Source organism: Rhipicephalus microplus, chromosome 2, assembly GCF_043290135.1.
Source record: "Rhipicephalus microplus isolate Deutch F79 chromosome 2, USDA_Rmic, whole genome shotgun sequence".
NCBI classification, from domain to species: Eukaryota; Metazoa; Arthropoda; class Arachnida; order Ixodida; family Ixodidae; genus Rhipicephalus; species Rhipicephalus microplus.
In genome coordinates, this window is record NC_134701.1 from 291,930,058 (window position 1) to 291,952,945 (window position 22,888).

Here is a 22,888-nt window from a genome sequence, read left to right on the forward strand (position 1 = left end):
CATATCTTGCTCGCAATCGCATTGGAGCTCATTGCACCGACCACGTCACAGGCCAAAAATATCTTTGTGCTTGACGAGCATTTTAAAATTATATTGAGCACGCCGCCACACGTGTACCACGACCGCGTCACGTTCAGGTATTGGGATGAGTGGCTAGACGCGGGTTTTCTGAGAGACTCATGGTGCCAGGAAAATGGTGCTGAGTGCAAGAGAAGTGCTGTAATCGCGAAGCAGACAACTTTCTGAATAACATCTGCAGCATTTTTTTCCGTAAAACTTCGAATCACACAATTTCGTTGTGATTGTAGAAGGCAAATTAATCAATTGCTTGTTTCAGCCACCATGAGCTGTATTTGGAGCATAAGAGCGTTCCTGCCAGCGCTTTATGAGCATAAATTCTTGCAGCTCTGACTGTTGGTGGGTAACGTGTGCTTCTATTTAGCGTGCGTATATTGCCACGTTCCTTTTCTCAAGTTTTGTTATCGCACCAATACACTACATAATTCTTAGCGGAAACCGCGCTTGCAGCTTTCGAGAAGCTTCAGGACCGTAGGAGATCATTTCGATAAGATAACGCCCACTCCGCCAACTGTACAGATAATTCTGGAACCTACGTCCCCACTAGCAATAACTCTACAACATTCGATGGCAAGTGTATAAATGCTGACGCGCTTCGCCGCTTGTCAGTTGATCGATGACCGACGCTGCGTGCACTGCCAGTGCAAGTGTGCTACTGTAACCCTACACTCCGTTTAGTGGGCACAGGTTTACCCAAATAAACAGTTTCATCTGACCATTCCGTCTCCTGCCTTCAACCACGTCACGACCCTGTGACAATATATATACAGATAAAAGAGAGAGAGAGGCTTGTCGATGGTGTGCTATCAAATTTGCGAACAAAGATACAGCTATCTGCACGAGGAACCTTCGTTATTGACGCGTGTTAGAAATTCCGTCGTGTTTTCGCAGTTCCCTTTGGCAAACATCGCTCCAAATCACGACCGACGAGTGGCGGGGTTAGGTAGAAAACGACGCAGAAGACGAGGTACAGAAGCAGGTACCACACAAACTTTCTCGTTATCGCGAACGTTGCGGTAGCACACCACAGAATGTCACGACCCTCCAAGTATTTCTTCGCTCTAACAGCCACCTCGCCCACATCGCCACGAGCCATGGACGGCACACTTGCCAGTATTCTAGCACACGAAAGCATTAAACAATTTTAGGGGTTCTCGCATGCGATTAAAGCAGTAGGACTATCTTTCAGTCTCGCCCCCGCCTAATCTGTAATTCTTGCGTCTTGAACCTAATGCCCAAACGCATACGGCGAAGACTCCGTAAGCTCTAAAGGTCACCGCTAAAGGTATGCACCAGCCATATACCTTTAAATTTAGATTGTAAGCTCTGTAAAACAGCATGTAAGCCCTTAAAACTTGGGAAGACAAAAACACAGAAACGTCTGCCCATGTAACCTATAGGATAAAGGATAAATTTTGGTGAAGGTGTACATAAAGGATACGCGGTTCAGAGCGTACCGTGTTGTGCTGTCGCAGGTGGAGGTGTGGCGCGACAGCTTCGGCTTCGGCCACGCCTGGTTCGTGGACCGCATCGAGGTGCAAGACCAGCTGTCAGCCGAGCTGTACGTGTTTCCCTTCCACCGGTGGCTGCCCGCCGACCAGCACTTCTTCGTCGCGCTCTACGACTGCGTACTGCCCCACGACGACCCCCACCAGGATCAGCGCAGACAGGAACTGCAGCGCAAGCGGAAGCTGTACCGCTACAAGGCGTGGATACCCGAGGGACCCACTCAGGTTGGCGTCACCGTTACCACTTCTAAAGATCGCCACGCTTCGCGAGTGTTTTATTTGGGCCATCAACGACTGCCAACGGCTTTGGCAAGTACAACTGGAAAAGCCATCTGAAAGTTTGAGAGCGCAGTTCTTGGGCGTCCGTTCCTGCGTTGGGAGGTGTCGCCTTCACCGTAGCTGTTGATGGTGATAGAGAAGTAACCCACACACATGATATAGGATCTGAACCCGGTCATTCCGAGTGGCAGTGTAAGTATTCTAACACAGAGCCACACTGAGGTTCTAAACCCGTTTGCAAAAAGACTTTAAAGCTAGCGCCAGAAATCGTATTCACCTATGTAATAAGTCGCGGCAGAATAGCAGAATAACAACCCTGCAGGCATCACGCGCAATGATGAATACGGAATGAGTTCTCATCCACTGCACAGTTTTCAGCCCTAATGATCCATCATCAGCCACGTGCAGCATCAACGAAGCGCACATCTCGCTTATTCCCAGAAGGATTAATAATGACGTAATAGGTGTCTTCCTACTTGACAAAAATTATTACTTATGTTTCAGACGGTACCTTGCGGAAACTACATGCACAGATGGCTCTAACACCAAGCTGCGCTCGAAATTCGCATTACGTGGTATTGTCAGCGAAATGTTTAATAAAAAATTGAGAGACCCTTGAACTTCGCCTTTGAGAGTTGAAAGTGATAGTGATATTCTGTTCCTAGTGCATACTTGAAACGCTTAGCGTAAGAAATCTTTTCGAACTTGCTATGCATTTACTACGTGGCCTATAAGGGTGCAGTAATGCCTGTGCCTTTGTAGTGTGTCACTGGCTTTAAGATATGAAGACAGTATGTTAATTGACATGGTCTGATGTATGATTGCAACGTACACTTGTATGTTACATGCATTATTACGACAATACCTCATGTTGTATTGTGAAGTATGTCTACAGGTCGCATGTGTTTTTGAAGCATGTCAGTTACTTTCACTGCATTTCTATGCACACGAAGTTAGTTTCACTGTATTCATAAGCAGAGGCATGGCTGTGTAGTAGAACACCCGCTTGCCACGCAAACGACCCTGATTCGGTCCCCACTTAGACCACGAATGTTTATTATTTATTTTGTTTGCACCTTTCTCGGTTGTTTTTTTTTTGGTCGCGGAAAGATGATTTTTTGCTCACAACCAATGACTCTGACATCGACACTGACGCCTTAATATCTAAAAAATTAGCTCTTTAACGCTATAGCGTTAAAATAACAGAAATAATTGCAACCAATTATTTTTACTTTCCATAGGAAGTTAGTTCTACGTGGGCTGTTCACCTGGTTCACGTTTATGTCACAGTATACGTATACAAAACAGCCACTGACTGCCTAAGTACATTAGGCACGACTACAGAACAAGCAACGTGCATGCAAACTTATAACACAATAATTATCATATTTTAGCACCACTGATATCTAAGACAGCTACGACTAGTTCTCTATTATGCTGAATCCACTACCTAAATTTCTGGCAATAGTTCTGATAGAAATGAGACACACTTAACCAAGATAAACCCAAGCCCTTTAGAAAAACAGCGCTATGAGCATGCCAGAAATACTTATACTTAAGGGCTCATGTTTCTTTGTTAGACACAGTAAAATGAGAACTAACGAATAAAGTTGTCATGACAAGTATAGGGGATGTTATTAGAAGTAATTGTAATGTAAATGTGAAGAAAGCAAAGTGGATGAGAAGATAACTTGTCACCAGCAGGATCCGGACCTGTGACTTTCGAATAGCGCGTCCAATGCTCCACCACTGAGCTACAGGGGCGGTCATCTCCCATTCTCTTCATAAAGTATATGTGTGCATTTTAACCACCGCCATTGTCACAGTTTCTACCTGTAGTTGGTATCTGCATTTAAACATGGGGGTGTCAGTCAGTGCCACCCACCAGCCGCTATTGCGACGAGTGTAAAACACTCTTCTTCTAGTCTGTTGGCGTCATGTAGCACGGTATCCTATTAGGAGCTAGTAGCTGACCAATACTCGCTCACATACTACCTGACGGCAGCATATGTGCCAGAACCAGACCCTCGCTAAGAATGAAGCAAAGAATGTGAAGCACGAAAAGATAACCGACTTGTGACTTATGCTTCATTCGAAGATTGGTCTCATTCGGTCTCTCTCCATTTTATGAATTGTGATATTCTTAAAAGCATTCATAAGCTAAACCGATTCCACACCTCTCGCGAATTCCAGAATACACTTTTCGACAACTTGGACAATTATTGGAGACTATCTTGTAAAGGTCTTATGCTTAGAAGTACAGCTGCGACTAAATTAATCTTGTGTCAACATTCTTGCAAATTTCATCGACGAAATTACAATACGGCAAATGAAGGAACACGTCTTTGCTATCATGGTGCCACAAGGATATCTTTTATTTGTTAGTATTTCTAATGCTATTCAACTCTTGTAAAAAGAATCTGCCGGTCTGCGAATTTTGTTTCAACTTATATGTCACGTCTAAACTCTTTCTATGTGTATCTCATTGCCAAACAGGTTCAGCTAAGAAATGCGGAGTGCTAGTTTCTGGTATAACTGGTTCACAGACTTACATATAAGATATCCCGGCTGCGGCGGCTGCATTTCCAATGGAGGCGGAAATGTTGTAGGCCTGTGTGCCCAGATTTGGGTGCACGTTAAAGAACCCCAGGTGGTCGAAATTTCCGGAGCCCTCCACTACGGCGTCTGTCATAATCATGTGGTTTTGGGACGTTAAACTCCAGATATCAATCAATCAAAATCATCACTTACATATAAGATATGCGTAACATTACATCAAAACAAGCTGAATTGCCACGTGATGTAAACCGAGAAATACGATTTTGTAAATTAGAGAGAAGTAACTGAAAAAGAAGCAGATGTGCTTCTGAGCACGATGACTGCTAACCAATGTTAAAAAAGGGAGTTTTGAGATGCTGCCCTTTCAGACTTTTGCAGTAGATAATGAAGACCTGCTACAACTAATGAACCTTCGATTTTATTAAGCTCGTCACTGTCATAAGTAAGAGGGCACGAAGCACGTTCCAGGTGCTGAAATTCGGCGCACGTCTGGGAGACCCCCGATGGTTCACGGACGCGTCACGTTCACGTACGAGATTAGACAAGCAGGCTAGTGAATGGCACGCGACTCGAGCCGTGATGGGAAATCCCGGAGGGTGGGCTGTCACTGTGCGCTTGGGCGTCCAACTGTGAAGATGGGGAAGGTCAGTGGCGCTACCGCGACAGAAGCAGTAGAGCCGCCCGGTTCTGAGGCTGTCGCTGAAGAGGCTCAGGGAGTGGCCGTCAATGTCGGAAGACTCGAGTGAGGCTGCCCGGATTCGCCGCAACCAGCCACAGCGGTTCGTGGGTGGACTACAGCTCTTCCACTTCGAACCAGAACGAATGCGGCCCGCACCACAGTCAAGAAGCCGTTGACAACTGAGCAGAGCGACGAAGACCGGAACCAACCGGCAATGAGGTCGAGCGACTCGTTCGGCGGAAAAGACCACGACGGTAGAAACTCACGGAGAACGTCGCCGGAGGGCTCGACTAAATGTCGACACAGCAAAGCGCAACGAGTCGACGTGGAAACGTAACGAACTGTAAAGAAATTTCATTATTGAAACTCCATTTTGGCTTAGTACTAGTATAGTGAACTATCTAGTTCACTATAGTACTAGTGGCTAGGGCTAGTGACGGATTCAGACAAGGCTGCAGTCAGTTTTGGTTTGACTATGTACAGGTTGTTATTGGAGTAATTTTGTTTACTCGTGAATGTTTGGTTTCGTTTTAGATGCGGAGCATCTTATACTCGCGCCTTGTAGTGCGCCGTCCGCACCGCTTCTCGAACATTCGACAGCTGACGCGCGCGCATGCGCCGTCGCCCACTCTTCCACCATCTGTGCATCCCTTCCTCCTCTACACACCGCGCGCGCTTCACTCCTCCACCATCTGTGCACCCTTCCTCCTCTACACACCGCGTTCGACATCTACAATTCTCCTGATTCTCCAGTGGACGCGCATGTGGCGTCGCGCTTCGAGAACATTCAACAGCTGACAGTGCATTCGCCGTCGTGCTGTATATATACTCAAGGTCGGCGCTCGCTCGCTCAGTTGCCGCTCGTCGGTTGGTTTGTACGGCGCGTCGACGTCCAAGGTCGCGGTGAAATGAATTCCAACGAAACCACAAACACAATGATCGACGTCCCTTCGACCAGCGCCGCCCTTTCGCATACGTGTGTACGTGTTCACTCATTTAACACCCCCTCCCACAACCACGTTAACCAATTTAGCCATCGACCCAAGTAAGTCGCAATTTAACACCCCATTTCACAACCACGTTAACCAATTTAGCCATCGACCCAAGTAAGTCGCACTTTAACACCCCGTTAACCAATTATATGGTCCGCATCCTCCTCAGTGTTCCCCCGAGGGAAGCTGCGGGCAATTTTTTTTGTTTTCTCATTTCTTTGTCATTTCGTGGTCACAAAGTGTGTTTGTTTTGCCATGCCCATCTCCCACCTCTCTCAATCCAATCCATTGCAAGCGCCCCTGAGATACACCATGGCAGCCACCCAAGCAGGGGGTATGAAAAACGACGGGATAAAGCGACGCTCCGATGAATTTTGCACCTGCGTTCGCAATGCTTATAAAAGTTGCACTAATGCGCACTGCCCCCCCCCCCCGCCCCGCCGTGGCGGCCTAGTGGCTAAGGTACTCGGCTGCTGACCAGCAGGTCGCGGCATCGAATCCCGGCTGCGGCGGCTGCATTTTCTATGGAGGCGGAAATGCTGTAGGCCCGTGTGCTCAGATTCAGGCGCACGTTAAAAAACCCCAGGTGGTCAAAATTTCCGGAACCCTCCACTACGGCGTCTCTCATAACCATATGATAGTTTTGGGACGTTAACCCCTCCCCCCCCCCTACCCAGTTTATTCTCCCATCTTCCCCACTTGACCTAATCTGAAAAAGCAAGCTTTCTAACTGATACAAAAATGAACGTGATACAATGATTCACCACATGGTCTGACTTCAGTCTCCGACTTTACAGGAGTAAAGGTAGTGTCAAATGGGCTCGGCGGCCATTAATGGAAAGCCTGTTTGGCATGCACTTTCAACAACGACGGAAGAGTCATGGTGGTGCACACTTGTTAGTTCACCAGAGTGGCCGGCAGTTCCCCTTTCGTGCCTATTTTTTTGTTTTTGCGTTGAGCATTTTGATATGCCATAAGGCTCTCGAAGATGAACATATACCATCTACACTAAGGAGCGATTATCGTGGTTGGTTGTCGTGCGTAAGGTGCGTTTGCGTAAACGTTGTTTATAAACTGCCGACTGTATAATGTGTGATGCAATGGGTAAGTTCTTTTAAAATTAAGTGCACGTGTATATAGGCACTCTTTCATCCATGTCTCAATCTTTGCAGGCCTACCGCCTTCCCGAAGATGAACAGTTCAGTCACGAATACAAAGTGAGTATAGCGATATGCATTCGGGGTGTTTTAAAAACAATTGTGGCCATAAAGGTTGCTTGATTTAGCGTGGTAAATAAAAAAAGGTGGCTACGAGGTTAAGAAAGGTAGGCCTACCTTTTATATTTAGCGCCGATCTTTCTTAACGTCTTTGTCGTCTTTTCCTTTTTATAGGTAGCGCGCTAATGGCAGCTAAGTTCACAAAAGTGCAGTAACACTTGTGGCCTAAAACTCAGAAAGCAATAGAAAAGTGATATTAACTCCATATACCTTTGTATTTACTTTTCTTTTGTAATGGCAGACATCTTAAGATGACTATAAACAATAATTACCACGTAACTAATTTATAGAAAATGAGATGATTGTATATTTATTTGAGAAGGCAGCCGACCAGTTCGAGCGGGAGAATAGAAGTCTTTCCTACGAAGACTTGTTTCTGACTTAAGATTTCTGAAAAGTGGCCTGCGGTAGTTATTGCGGCGTGATGAAACTCAACTAAATTCACTTGTGAAACCGACACCATGGCGCATATGCACGCAGCTAGCAGACGACCAGAATGACTCCGTTTTTCATTCAACTGGGATTGTAGCATGCATTGTTAGCTCTTCTATACATTAGTTATCCTACGTGCGCCGTACGTGCTCTGATTGGAAGCACCGCCCGCGCGCCCGCGACATGAAGTTTGTCGGTGAATGGCATAATGACGCTATAGACGAGAGCAGGCCCATCTCGCGCACAGGCGCCTTTGGCGGTATATCCTCGCTCCCAGAGACGCCATAATTTGTTTGCAACTACCAAGGCGTGCCTCGCTAGCATGAAATGCAGTGGCTCTGGGAGTTTAAAATGCAAAAAAGTGCCTGTTCACGCTGCGCCCGCTTATAAAATGTCGTCTGGGTAAAACTGCGCTGTTATCTGAAGCGACAACAAACAGCTCAAGAGGAAGAGATTGCTAAGCACTGCCTGTGAAGTTCACAGCGCATCGCGGTAATCGTGCCGGTGCGGTGTTTTGCGATTGCACAAATTTCCGTCCACAACAAAAAACGCAAAGCTCCCCCGCTTTAGAATATAATCGCAATCAGCAGGATAAACTACGAGCCCAGTGAACTGTGCAAGTAAGTATATATACTTATTGCGTTTATTCAAGCGTGACTCCAGCTGTTTCACTTTACAGCAGTGATTCGCGTGCAGTATGCCTGTAGTATGAGGCACAAAACTATTGGCGTACTCTTTCGTAGGCCCCATGTCAATCATAGGATTATTAGGACTATCACAACTCATGCGTGGATGCACGCACCGCGCATGTTTAGTTCTACTGCAGCGACCTATACTATTGCAATGCGTGGACGGCGCGGAAAGCATGACTTTCGGCTCGGTCGAACTGCGACATGCCTTGACTGTCACTTGGCGAATGTACACGTGCTTTCGGCGGGCGTCACTGTAGCATTCTAAAACCTTGTTTTGGCTGGCACTTTTGCAGCGCGTGTGTGTTCCGAGTGCCCGGCAGGACTGGCAATTGATACACATGCGGTACATCAGCGTAAGTTGAAACCAGATTTTAGCGCTACGCTCACACCGGCTTACAGCACAAATTTTGCCTTGTCACAGCCAAGGCATGCCGCTGTTCGACTGAGTCGAAAGTAATGCTTTCCGCTGTTCGCGTTTTTTTCAATCGCAATAGTACGTACCTGCTGAAGCTGCTTCAGGTGTGTGCTCGCCTGGCAGTTAAGAGTGTTGCTTCGCTGCACTTGCAACAGAGGATACCACGCACTTTTCAATATGGCAGCAAGGACTGATCTTGCTGTGTTCTGGTCTATACACCAGAACACTGCTCTCAACTCTCAACTGCCAGGCGAGCACACGCTCTGCAAATGAAACGTGAACCTTCACAACTCGAGTCTGGCTGTAAGCATGTTTCTCAATGTTCCTGCGCTGGACGTTTATGGTGATTTCGTGTGAAACATCGAGGAGACCTCCCTCGACATACCGGAATGTCTGCAGCACGTGAATTGCAGACTACGGAAGCAGCTTCAGCAGGTACGTACTATTGCGATTGAAAGAAACGCGAACAACGCAAAGCATTGATTTCGACTTGGTCAAACTGTAACATGCCTTGGTTGTGACAAGGCAGAATTTGTGCAGTAAGCCAGCGTGAATGTAGCGCTAGAATCTGGTTCCAACTTACGCTGATGCACCGCATGTGTGTCAATTGCCAGTCCTGCCGGGAACGCGGAACACACACGCACTGCAAACGTGCCAGCCCAAACAAGATTTTAAAATGCTACGGCGACGCCGGCCAAAAACACGTGTAGATTCGTCGTGTGACAGTCAAGGCATGTCACAGTTCGTCCGAGTCGAAAGTTATGCTTTCCGCACCGTTCACGCATCGCGATAGTAGGTCATTGCAGTTGTAATGAACATGCGCGGTACGTGCATCCACGCGTTAGTCGTAATACGTATATCATATTATTGACATGCGGCCTGCGAAAGAGTACGCCAATCGTTTTGTGCCTCATACTACAGGCATACTACACCCAAATCGCTGTTGTAAAGTGAAACAGCTGGAGTCGCGCTTGAATAAACGGAATAAGTATACTCTTTTGTAGACTTCACTGGGCTCGTAGTTTATCCTGCTGATTGCGATTATATCCTAAAGTGGCGGAGATCTGAGTTTTTCTTTGTGGATGGAAATCTGTGACATCGCAAAACACCGCACCGGCACGATTCCCGCGATGCGCTCTGAACTTCACAGGCAGTGCTCAGCAATTTCTTCCTTTTTTGCGTGTTGTTGTCGCATCAGATGACAGCGCAGTGGTGCCCAGATGACATTTTATAAGCAGGCGCAGCGTGAACAGGCACTTTTTTTTGCATTTTAAACTCCCAGAGCCGCTGCATTCCATGCTAGCGAGGCGCGCCTTGGCAGTTGCAAACAAATTATGGCGTCCCTGGGAGCGAGGGTATACCGCCGAAGGCGCCTGGGTTCGAGATGGGCGTGCTTTCTCGTGTAGCTCAATCGGGACGTCTCTGAAGAGTATGGAAGTTCCGTCCTTCACGTTTAGGTTCCACGGATGAATGAAATTGGTTGAATTTCATTACAATTGGCCATTTTTTCAGAGTGAAAAGACGGAAGATTAGTGAGGTAAAATGAAAGCGGAAAGGTTAACCAGATACCCAACCCTGAGGAAGAGGAAAAGAATGAAAAGCTCAAGGGAAGGAGAGAGAAGTTGCGTTTTTCACCCATTACGCCAACATTTTTTTTTTTTTTTGCTGGGGGTGGGGTTTAAAAGTGCCCAAGGGACTCTTCGCAGAAATTGCTCCAATTTCTCCATATCTGTGGTCCATCTCCTGTCCGAACTAATTTGAAAGTTAACTTCGGAAATATATTTAATTACCGAGATAAATTTTCTGCTCATCGTAAGATGCCTGCGGCTACAGAAACAACAGTTATGAAAGCAACGAGCAAATTTCACGTTTTCTTCATTTTTGCGGATGTTGACATATATTTCTTGAAACATCCTGTATATTTCTGTACGCGTTCACGTTCTCTAAGAGACGTTTCCGTAAATAATTACTGCTTGTCGCAAGGCGGCGGCCACTCAATGCTTCCTGTTCTAAAGCAAAGCAGAATGAAATAACAGCGCATACCACTTCATGAAGTCGTTGTCTTTATAACTTCCGCCGCTGTAATCTGCAGTGGGACATTGTGTCGATGAAGGCGAGAATGATGGTCGAAACCAAACTCATCATGATCAAGGTCACACACTGGCAATCCATGGACGACCTCCGTCGAGTCTACAAGTATAGTCTCGGAGAGCCCAGAGTAAGTTTCCCGAAGAAATCGCTTTTTTCCAGTCGCATTCTTTATAACATTGCCAAGGAGAACACATGCGCAGCATAAAAGGACAGTTTTCAAAATGAAATGCATGGTTGTATGTGTGCAGGAGACGGGGAGGGGTAAGTGTGTGCTCACACAGCATTATGGACAGTTTGCCCAATTTTAAGGCACCCAAAAGGGACATTTCTTTTTTCCATTGTGTGTACTATCAACGCTCTTCGCACCCTGAAGTCACGCTGTGCATGAAAGATATTTTACTTGATATTAAAGTTTCCGTTACGACGTAAGCCAGCCCCACGGCTACACATTTTTACAAGTAAACATGAATTTTAGAAAGATACCTCCTGCATGCAACCTGAATCGTAACAATCGGAGCCTTTTGTGCGAAGGTGTAAGATCGAACACGATGTCCTTGTCACCATTCCCAATTTCCATGAAATTTATTGTGGAGCTGTGTTCAGAAAGAAGCAATTTTGTTTGCTTGAAGAAATGTGCCTTTAGACTGTGAAAAATCCTTTTCTGCAACTTTCACGATTTATGTATCTTAAGTACATGTAAGTAAAAATCTGTGTGCTTGTGAATCACAGTACTTATTTTCCGTAAGGAACAAGTAATATAAAATGTTGCGGGGGCAGTTACTTGTTATACGCATTGAAAGACACACAGAAAAATCACATACACGGCAAACCACACACAATAGCAGTATTTCAGGAATAATTGCTGCAAACAACTTAAACCAAGGGCGATGAAATTCTCTACATACGAACATTAAGAGCATTGCCATATTGTGGAGGTAACTTTCTCCATTTCATAGTTCTTTGTTTTACTGCATAATTAAGATGGAACGTAAGTGGTTTACCCAAAACTCCAAAGTTGGAAAAGAATTTTCTCGAAGAGGTAATTTCAAACTTTTTTTAGAAAATACCTCTAATTGCAGTCAAGGATGTCATATAATTATTCTGTTAAAAAAACACATTGCATTAATCTGGATGTTAACAGGTTGTACCATGTCTCATGGGAGCAATTCAGGCTTGCGGCCACACCATTCGTTGGGAGCTCAAAATAGGGTGAAGGTACTTTGGCCCTCGGAAGACGTACTGAAGACGTACTTTGGCTCGTGGAGTGGACGATCTCTCGCGTGCCCCTATCTCCCCGTGGGGAGTGTCATACGTCTTGGCTAGCGTTGGGCTTGCACTGAAACGATTTTCTTGTATTTACGGGTCGCACAAAGGCCACTGCAATCTTTGCACAGCCTCCTTTTGCGAAAAGGGCGTGCTTTACAGACACAGAAAAGTAACAACTGATACGCTTATTCGCGTTCTTCGGTGCCTGTGAGTGCGTTTCGTGCGTCATTTGTGCGTGAGAAATGCGGGAAATTTTCTCAATCTGTTGGCCATTCTGCGCGTGACCTTCCGATTTGTTGCTGCCATGTTCGTTGCTTCGCCTTTGCGGCAAAGCTGTGACTTTCGTTAGCCCTATTGGACCCAAAAAGTCGGATACTTGCTAGCGTGGCTTCACTGTCGCTTCGGAAAAACGAAATATGCCATGTTATGTGTGAGTAAGTTGCATTGCCCTTTTTTTTTTCAATGTCTGGTCGTTCCCTTGGTTGTTTATTGATTGCGCTATACCTTCATGTATTGACGTGGAAACGCAAGAAAATGTGATTGTTAGTCAGTCCTGTAATTTGTCAGCTCGCTTCCGTCCTCTTCCAGAGCTGTTCGTCCATTCAAAAAGAACTCAATCACATGTTCTGAAAACTTTTCCCGCAGATAGCGTAAACGACAGCCTAAATGGCTACTGATCAGTCCAATACAGATAACTTTGTTAACTTCTTACCACCTGTCAGTCGTATGAAATACAGTTATGTCTTTGCATAAAATCTAGGAATATCGGTGTTAGGTGCACCACGTGCAATTGGCCCCGTGAGTTTTAGCGTTAGCTGAAGTGGCAATGAAACGGGATAAAATTCAAAGATCGCGCCAAAGCCAAACCAAGGTATTGGCATGTACATATGAGGATGCGAAAGTGGAAGGACGACCTTTTAAGGATAGCGTTGATTTTTAAAAGTCATTTCTTAGCGAACTTCGACGACTTTGAGCGTACCTATTTCTCTAGCCGTTTACGTTTGGGTACTCTCGTGGTCACCCCTTTAACTTGGCGTCAATCAAAATTAGCATGGGAAGGTAAGATGGTTTGATGAATATGACGCGCTGGTCAAGACATGAATAATTTCACAGTCCCGTCGCGTACGTCGTCAAACACCTCCCGCCAAACAGTGGCACATACCCACGGGTGGGTTTGTGCGACTGGTATGTGGGTATGTGCCACAGGTGATTGACACTTAGTATCTGCCCAGGAACGACGAGAACACACACGGGCAGAATAAACGTGCGAGCGTTAAAAACTACCCGACATTGGTAGCGTCGACCCAACGAATTCAAAGAATAAATGTCAGGGTTCCAGCTGGAACCGAACCCAAGCATTCTGTGTGCCATTGAAGCATTTTATCACAGAAGTACGCCAGGTCTCGGAACTACTTGGAAATAGCGTATGTGTTCCTCTGCAGTATTCTAAATATATGGTGCTGTCCTCTTTGTTGAGCTTCCAGTGCGATGGTGGATACTCTCTGCGCGCCAGCCTAGGGTGTTACAGTATTGCACAGTAAGTGTTAGGTCCAGACTCGGCCTCCACGGACGCAGTCCTGGCGTCTAGAAAGCGGTAAGGGGTAGCCCGGTAAGCGTGATCGTGGGTCGCGGCAAGAGCCTCCTCGTTTCCTTCCAGCCTTTCGTGCCCAAGAACCCATGTCACACAGGTGAACGGCATCGGAGTGCTTCGGCGCTTCAATATCGAAATTGATAGGGTAGACACACGATCTTTGCTGTAGTTTCGCATGGCTGTTGTAGAGTCTGTAAATACCACAGCTGCATCCGAGTGCGTTGTGGTATCTAGGGCAACTGCCGCCTCCTCTGCAGTTTCTGGGCTTCGGGTGCGTACTGTGGCAGATGCGAGCTCTATGCCCCGAGTATCAACGACGCTCAAAGCGTAGGCGTCTCTACCAGGACACTTGGCTGCGTCTGTATATCTGACGTACGGATCTTGGCTGTGATTTTGTCGTAGAGCATTCACTCGTGCCTGCCTTCTTTCCTTGTGATATGCGGGGTGCATATTGCGAGGGATTCATGCAATACAGAAAGATTCGCGGATGTTTGGTGGAATCCGTTCTTTTCGGTCCGCGTCTGTGTCGTCTATAAAAGTTTTGCTATAGTTCAGCAGTTGTAGCACCGATCTTTCAGTGGGCGAGAGCTTTAGTGGTTCTAGCTGGCTAGCCCTGTGTGCTTCGGCTAGTTCCTGCCAGCTACTGTGTACGCCCATTTTTAGTAGTTTCGCAGTGGAAGCCATGAACGGGAGCCACAAGGCAATTTTGGTAGCCTTACAAATTATGGTGTTCAGCTTCTCTACCTCTGCGTTCTTCAAGGCGAGATAGGGAGTGCCATAGGTTATTCGAATGCCGAGGAGAGCTTGCGCTACGCGCAGTGCGTGTTGCTCTTTAAGGCCACTTCTACGGTTCGAGATTCGCCTGACGAAATGCGTGAGTTGAGATAGCGTGCGCTGTAGTCGAGGGTGTGTAGCCGCACCTGACCCATCTTTGCGGAAGTGGAGCCCCAGTGCCCGTAACGTTTCCGCTTTCTTGATGGGCTTTTCGTTGAGGGTCACGTTGGGATCCGGTTTTTTAGGCGGCAGGCCACCCTCTCACTCTACACTTCAGGATGACGTGTTCCGACTTTTTGGGAGCGCATTCAAGACCACATTTTTTTCAAGTACCTCTCGGTGATATCTACTGCTTCTTGAAAGCGCATTTCTTGCATTCTGGTAATTGAGGCCCTTGTCCATAACATGATGTCGTCCGCATAAAAGGCATATCGCAGGTCTTGTATAGCATCGAAGAGGCTGGGTAACTTGATCAATGCGGCGTTGAAAAGCAACAGCGAAATGACCTCTGTTAGGTAGTCAGAAAGTGTCGCTGCGAAGGTTGTAAATTCTCACTGTGGCTGTGCGATGCTTGAAGAAATTTCTCACGTAGTCTTATAACCGAGGCCTGCTGTCCAGATGTTCAAGATTGCAGCGGATAGTGTCGTGGCTGACGTGGTCGAAAGCTCCTTTTATATCAATGGCTACGATTGAACATTTGCTTCTGGTGCTCAGGTGATTTATGGGGCCTTCCTTGAGCAAAAGGAAGATGTCTTGCGTTGCTAGGTGTTGCCTGAATCCAAACATTGTGTTCGGAAAATATCCCTTGCCTTCGAGGTACGGGGTTAGCCTGTTGTGTACCATGCGCTCGAATAGTTTCCCTACACACGAGGTAATGGAAATGGGGCGGAGGTTCTCGAAGCTGAGGGGCTTGTTGGGTTTCGGCATCATAGCAATCTCTGAATGCTTCCAGGTAGCTGGTATTTCACCACTCGCCCAGCAAGCATTGAGATACTGGAGTAGGGTGCCGGCTGCAGAAGGTTGCGGAGCTGCTTGTTATATTGCGAACACCAGCCTTTCCCTGGGCTGGTGTTCTTAGTGAGCGTAGCTAGTGATGCACCTAGTTCAGCCAGCGTAAATGGTTCATCAAGTTCGGGGTTTGGTTTTCCGTCGTAGGTTTTGTCATGTGCCATCATGGGTATGGGTGCTTCTCCAGACAGCTTCTTTTGGAGCTCTCGTAGGAGGTCCTCCTCTGATCCGCCGTACTTGTGTATCAGCCTGCAAATATTTTGTCGCTGCTCCGTCCTTGTAGGGCTGTTGTCGAGAAGAGCGCGCAGAATGTTCCACGTTTTCTCTGTACTTTAAGTTCTCCGTAGTGCGTCGCAAAATGCAGACTAGCTCTGTCTTCCTAACCTCTTTGCATATTCCTGCGCTTGTTCAGTGAGCAGGGCGATTCTCTTCTTGAGTTTTTTAATTAGCCTCTGCCTCTTCCGTGTCTTGAGAAGAGATCTTCTTGCTTCCCAGAGATGAAGGAGGAGCGTGTCAACAGCTGGTGCGTCCTCATTCAGCTGTATTCTTTTGGTGTGCTGGTCCGCAATGTCGAGGACCTTCCTCACCCAATCGTCTACGTCATCGATGGTGGTCTCGACATTTAGAGCACTTCGGAATGAACCCCACTGTTATTTGGGCCACGCCAATCCTGTAGGGCTTGCGAGTGTGAGCTACGGTTAATTGGATGCTGTGGTGGTCACTTTTCAGGGTTTCTGGAAGACAGCTTCACTCTGCTGAACGCGCATTTAACGTGAACGTGATATCGGGGTTCATGACTCTGGCGACACTATTCCCTACTCTTGTTGTCTGGAGTGGATCATTCCACAAAGACAGTTTGTGCTGCTGAGCCGTGTCGTGTACTCGGGCACCTTTCTTTGTTTTGGTATGGTAGCCCCAAGCATTGTGAGGGGCGTTAAAGTCTCTCATTTTAATAACTTAATGGCCATCAGCGCGTTTCTTCAGTTTTCGAACCAGAAGGTCAAATTTTAGCACTTGGTCTTTTGGGGGGCTTTAGGCGCTCGCAACAATGCGTCTCATGCGATTTCCTTTGCGGTATTACCTCTATCACGGTGTGCTCGATAAGGGTGTTGACTGGGTTGAATTCCTGTACCATGAGAGTATTTCTTGTAAGGATTGCTGTACGCTTTGTTTGGACGTTGGCGTTGTATCCTTGTAGCCGCACATTATGTGTATTTTTTTCCTGCAGTGCTATGAGGTCGGGTGGGTATTGCTAGACAAATTCTTGCGAAGTAGCAAAACGTGAACGACAGCAACGACAGCTCCGCTGCCAGATGCGGAGAGTTGAGAGCGTGTTTGTTGTCTTCTTGTTAGGGACCGCCATCTTCAATCTGGTCAGGTCCCCGCTGGCGCTCGGGGGTAGGTGAAACTGATCGAGAAGCACTGCGGCCTTTTGCTGGTGCCCGCTTCCTGTCAGGATGAACGTCACTTAGTGAAGTATCGAGGTGCTCTTTGGTGACGTAGGTCTTCTTCACATATGCTATGAAGTTGTTCAGCCGCGCTGCAAGTCCGTCCATTCTGGTGTGAAATGTAGTAATCGTGTTGTTTATGCCTACGGTGAGCTTCGCTAATGCTGTCTGTACAGTATTCTCTACGGTATTGTGGATAATTCTCATTAAAGTTTCTTTTAAGGTCGGGAATCGGGCATCGACACTAGATTCCACATTTGCTGAGAGAAGGAGGGCACCCGGTAGTGCATCAGGCTTTTGGATGATCGTGCATTTCTGGGAAAACTTGTCTATCAGGTCATTTTGCTCCTCACATTTTTCAGAAACTTGTTCATACTGTCTTGCTGTTTCTGGTGGCTATGTATCAGCTTGTCGATAATGGCTTGTTGACTTTGTAGTTAACTGGTAAAAAGACGACTAGAACTTTGTTATCTCCCGTAGCCTAACCCCATTCAATGCTTATGCTGAGTGTTTTCAATAAACGCTTCCTGACGCGTAACACAATATAAATCAAAGCGTAATTCATGTTTTTGGCCTGGAAAGATGGCAACGTTTTCCTTTAGGGTGGGGCGACGGCAACCCATTTCTTTTATTGTCATTCGGTAACAGTTGGTTGTTACGAAACCATAGGCTTGCGCAGGACGAGGGGAACATCGTTACCAAAGAGGGGGGGGGGCACTAATTCTGCCCCGTACTTTGACTTAATAGGGCGGCGGGGGCACTGCGATGAACCTGCGCCTCTTCTGAACGAAAACCCCTTGCACGGCTATGTGCAAAACCATAGTTCGTTGGAAATAGCGTATTGAAGAAATTCAAGTGAACTTTCTGTAAATAATAGGACATCATTGTTGGCTTACAGCATAGTGTTAAGGATGTAGATAATTAAACCACTGGTAATAAATCGTTAGTGAGTAAGGTGAGTAATTTGAGTGCCAGTACCGATCCTTGCGCTACCCAAATGTGAGATTACTTGATTCCTACTTAACGCATTGATTTGTAACTTTCATTTAGGTATCTTAACGTAAAAAGAAAACAGCTCATCCGAACGTGGAGCAGCGCCATAGCACTTCAAAGTTCTTTAGTAGTGCCGAGTGACAAGTGGTATCAAATGTTTTTTGTTTGATTCAATGAAAATTTTATAACATTTTCCTTTTCTGATCAACGGTCGAGTTCACAGTTTGGGATAAACTAAGTAAAGCTGTCAACATGGATGTTTCTGGAATGAAACAGTGCTATTCAGGGCAAACAGCTTTATTTTTGTGAAGAAAGTCCCTACGAAGTGCTGCAAATAGTTTTTCAGAAAATCTGATTTAGAATGATTCAAATATATATCCTGTACCAATAGGCAATATCGTTGTTGCCGCTTGTGTGTATTTGGTGTTCTTATGTGACATAAATAAAGGCCCAATTTCAAACTTTGCCCATTCGACGTATGTTGTATAGTACCCATGTAGGAATAATGCGTGCGCAATTTTCGCCGGACAAAAAGAAATAGGCATTTTCACACATTAGAGAAAGGCTCTTCAGTGACTTCCTGCTAATAAAATTCAATCATTCAAACGTCCCAGCAAGCAATAAAATAGGTTCACCGACAGTTTTATTGTAAGTTACAAAGTGGGCTGAGCCTACGAAAAAAATAAATTGCCTGCTTTAGCTCCTTTTTATGTGCATCGTACAAGCATATGCTACTTCATGTAACGTCGCGAGTTTAGCCAATACAGGCGCCAGTTGGTGAGACAAGTGATGCGGTCAGCTGAATTTTCGACCGCTTAATTGATGCCTTCGCACCGTACAACATCGCAGTAAAAGGCAGTAGCTTAGTTGGGAAATGACGCAGTCGAACATTTTGTTTTTAAATAACCTGCTCGCTCAAACCGATATCTGTCCTAATTTCTATGATATGGTTTTATAGATGAAGGTATTCGACCATGCAGTTTTTCCAGCCACTATGGTATGGGCTGTGGTGGCACTTCGGCGCAACTGATGGAACTGATGAAGCGTCTGGGCTCGAGAACTGACTCTGTGTAGAGTTTCGTTATGAGCTCATGGTCTTTAAAATAAAGTTATTTTAAGATGTTCTAAAAAACAATGCCCGAGACATTTTAGCAAGAACCGTATCCTCGATGCTTGTTCTCAGGTTTCCAGAATCGAATGCTCATGCGGAAGTTTTAAGCTTTACAATTACGTCGTGACGTTTACGTAATTGCTTTTGTGTACAGTGCCTCGATCATTGGAACGAAGATCGATGGTTTGGTCTGCAGCGGGTTCAAGGCGTCAACCCTTTCCTTATAACGCTTTGCAAAGCCATTCCAGAAAAGTGAGTGAACGGTGTTTTATTGTATCTCCTATTGTCGCTAACATGATATATCCTTAAGGATTCTGGCTTATAAATTAGTGCTTTCTGTAGGATAACCCATTAGCAGCGTGAATGGCAGACAATAACAGAGTTGCGTCAGAAACAGTGCAGAATTCCACACACATCTTGCCCTGCCATGATTATTTTCTTGTGTTTCGAATGAATGAAATATTTGTACACCACTTTGTGTAATTGACTTGCTTTTGGTGACTTTGAGGCAGATGCATGCCTGGTAGGAAACCCAACACGATGGAATAGTGATTATGGTGCCCGAGTTCGGACCCGCAGGTAACGGAATCGAATCCCAGCCGCGGTGGCCGCACTCTTGATGGAGGACAAAAATACCTGAAGCCCGTGGGCTTAGGTTTAGCTGCAAGTTGAAGATCCCCACGTGGTTCGATTTTTCAGAGCCCTCCACTATGGCGTCTCTCATAATCATGAGATGGTTTTGGGACATTAAACGTAAACTATTATTCTTAATAATATCGAAGGCACAAATTTCATTGAGCTCCACGAAGAAGACACCACTACTTACACTCATTTTCTGGTTCTCAACAGCCCCGGTTTTCGACGTAACTGATGTGATAGCCATGCATCAAGTCCTAGGCGAAATGAGTGGCCGCGGCTATATAGCTATCGGACTAATTCAGCATTTTGACGGCTGCACACGCCAAGGCAGCGCTGTCGTTTCTGATAAAGCGGTAGGTTGATGGTCCACGCACGCGGTCGTATTACTCGCTTTGCCCACGCGTTTTCGTTTCATTTTATTGTGACAGGAATTATATAGACACTCTCGGCTGGATTTCGCCGCCGGCGTCGATATCGTGCACCGTATATGCATACGTATTTATACATATGAAAACGCAAGAAAGAAAAAAAAATCCCAGAAAAAAAAAACTCCCAAGCATTTCCCCGAGGGTGAACATGGTTAAGTGCGAATACACGTGGTGACGCTATGAGGGGTATTTATTAATTCGCACTATTATATTTATTAATCACACTATGGTGCCTTTATGGTCTGACGAAATACCTATTCCTATCGCCGATTGCCCCTCTATTTTCAACAGGTGGTTCTCATCTGTTTTCACTCAGGAAGATTCTTCCAATGTGCCTACTTTTCCTGAACTTGACGCCGCCTATATGGAACCCATTACTGCCACTGTTGGAGGCATTGGATCACTCATTAACAACCTAAAATTATCCACATCAGCCGGTATTGACAACATTAATTCCAAGATACTAAAGAACACCCTCCCCATATCAAGCAAAATATTATGCCAAATTTTTGACCAATCTCTAACATCTGGCATGCTACCGGACGAATGGTTAATAGGAAAGATAAAACCAATTCACAAAACTGGAGATGTTCACTCGCCTGACAACTATCGACCCATATCTTTAACTTGCATATGCTGCAGAATGCTTGAGCACATAATCAGTTCACACGTGTACAATCACCTCGAGACGAACAATTTTTTCTTTCCTAATCAGCATGGTTTTATAAAGGGATTTTCGTGTGACACACAACTGTTTGAATTTACCACCGATTTACACTCAAACATGAACAGCAACCTTCAAACAAACTGTATCTTTCTTGACTTTTCTAAAGCCTTTGATCGTGTGCCCCATTGCCGACTAATCTCTAAGCTATCTGCTCTACGACTTGATTCTTTAACATTAACCTGGATTCGAAACTTCATTTCTTTTCGACAGCAGTTCACTGTTGTTAACAATCTTGCGTCCCCTTTTTCTTCTGTTAGTTCGGGCGTACCGCAAGGCAGCGTCCTTGGGCCCTTACTATTTTTAATCTACATTAATGACTTACCCTCTGAGATTACTTCTTGCATGCGTCTATTTGCCGATGATTGTATAATATACCGTTCTATAAACTCTAGTAATGACCACTTAACCATTCAAGCAGATCTCAACCATATTTGTAACTGGTGCGACAAGTGGCTTATGAAACTGAACTTAACAAAATGCGAGGTAATGTCTTTCACCCGTAAACACGTAAACTCTGAATTCTCCTATTACTTGAACAATACCATGCTTTCCCACACTTCTTCCTACAAATATCTAGGTGTTCTTCTCACAGAGAATCTTTCATGGGCCTCACATATCGAGTCTACCTGTGCCAAAGCATCACGTTCACTGGGCTACCTACGCCGCAACTTGAGAAATTCCCCTACTAATATTCGAAAACTAGCCTTTCTTACCTTTATTCAGCCAATATTAGAATTCGCCTCAGCAATTTGGTCTCCTCATCAAAACTACTTGATTATTATGATAGAAAGGATTCAAAATAGAGGTGCCCGCTTCATATCACGAAACTACGACATCACGTCAAACATAACGCAAATTAAATCAGACCTTCAGCTGCCGTCATTGGATAGCCGTCGCAGTATTGCTCTTCTCTGTCTGTTCCAGAAATATATTACCTCTAATAAACGAACGCGGCTTCAGCTTCAAACACCACACTCTTTTTCACGCAGATTGCATAATCAGTTAAGCTTCATGCGCATATACGGGTCAACTAATGCATTCAATTCATCACCACTGCCTCGGGCCGTTCGTCTTTGGAATGACCTCCCTGATTGCATAGCCTCCATATCTAATCCCGATACATTTCGCCGTCAGCTACTCACTCTGTTCACCATGTGACCCTGTTTTTGTATTCTGAGTGCATTGCGTAACGGTGCTTTATATTCCCCTTGTCTTTTATTTTAAAATGTATCCCTCTGTCGCCATGTTCATATCAACAAGTGCTGTATTCCCTCTAATTTACCTCGCCCTGTATAGCCTAAAATGTGATCTCATTAATATATATATATATATATATATATATATATATATATATATATATATATATATATATATATATATATATATATATATATATATATATATATATATATATATATATATATATATATTTTTTCGTTGTATTTGCACTGATACTGCCTGTAAACTGTTGGTTACCTCTCTGTACCATTCCGATTCCTCCCCCCCCCCCCTTACCCAATGCCCTGTTCTGGGGCCTGTAAGGTTTTTTTTTTTTTGAATAAAGAATAATGGTTCCTGGGAATCGCAATTTGATCACACGGGGGAGTTTACGTCAACTCACTGGCGAATGCCAACGGATTTTAATTTTACTCCCCCTCACGACCCGCTCTCGACGGGAGACTGAGAGAGAAGGCGGGCGCGCGAGAGAGAGGGGTGCGCGCGCAGCTGCAGCGAGCGAGGAGAGTGGAGGAGCGAGCGAAGGGGGAGGGGGTATAAGGCACGTTACTGCCACCGATATCAGCGTCGCGTCCGTGGCTTAAGCGCGAGACAGACGTGCGATTTTCTCTGCGATTCGGCGTGTGGTGCGACGATGCGACTGCCGAAGTGGTGACGTTTCGTGA

The 22,888-nt window shown here is 45.6% G+C and overlaps 1 protein-coding gene across 3 annotated transcripts in view; it reads left to right on the forward strand.

The window, feature by feature from the left end:
• LOC119178021 (allene oxide synthase-lipoxygenase protein) overlaps positions 1 to 22,888 on the forward strand; it is a 101,359-nt gene that overhangs the window by 41,927 nt on the left and 36,544 nt on the right. For all 3 annotated transcript variants that reach the window (XM_037429193.2, XM_075882257.1, XM_075882256.1), the window contains exons 3-6: positions 1,554 to 1,811; positions 7,268 to 7,312; positions 11,004 to 11,129; positions 19,348 to 19,445. In XM_037429193.2, coding sequence (XP_037285090.2) covers positions 1,554 to 1,811; positions 7,268 to 7,312; positions 11,004 to 11,129; positions 19,348 to 19,445 — 527 coding nt within the window. The remainder of the gene's footprint in view (positions 1 to 1,553; positions 1,812 to 7,267; positions 7,313 to 11,003; positions 11,130 to 19,347; positions 19,446 to 22,888) is intronic.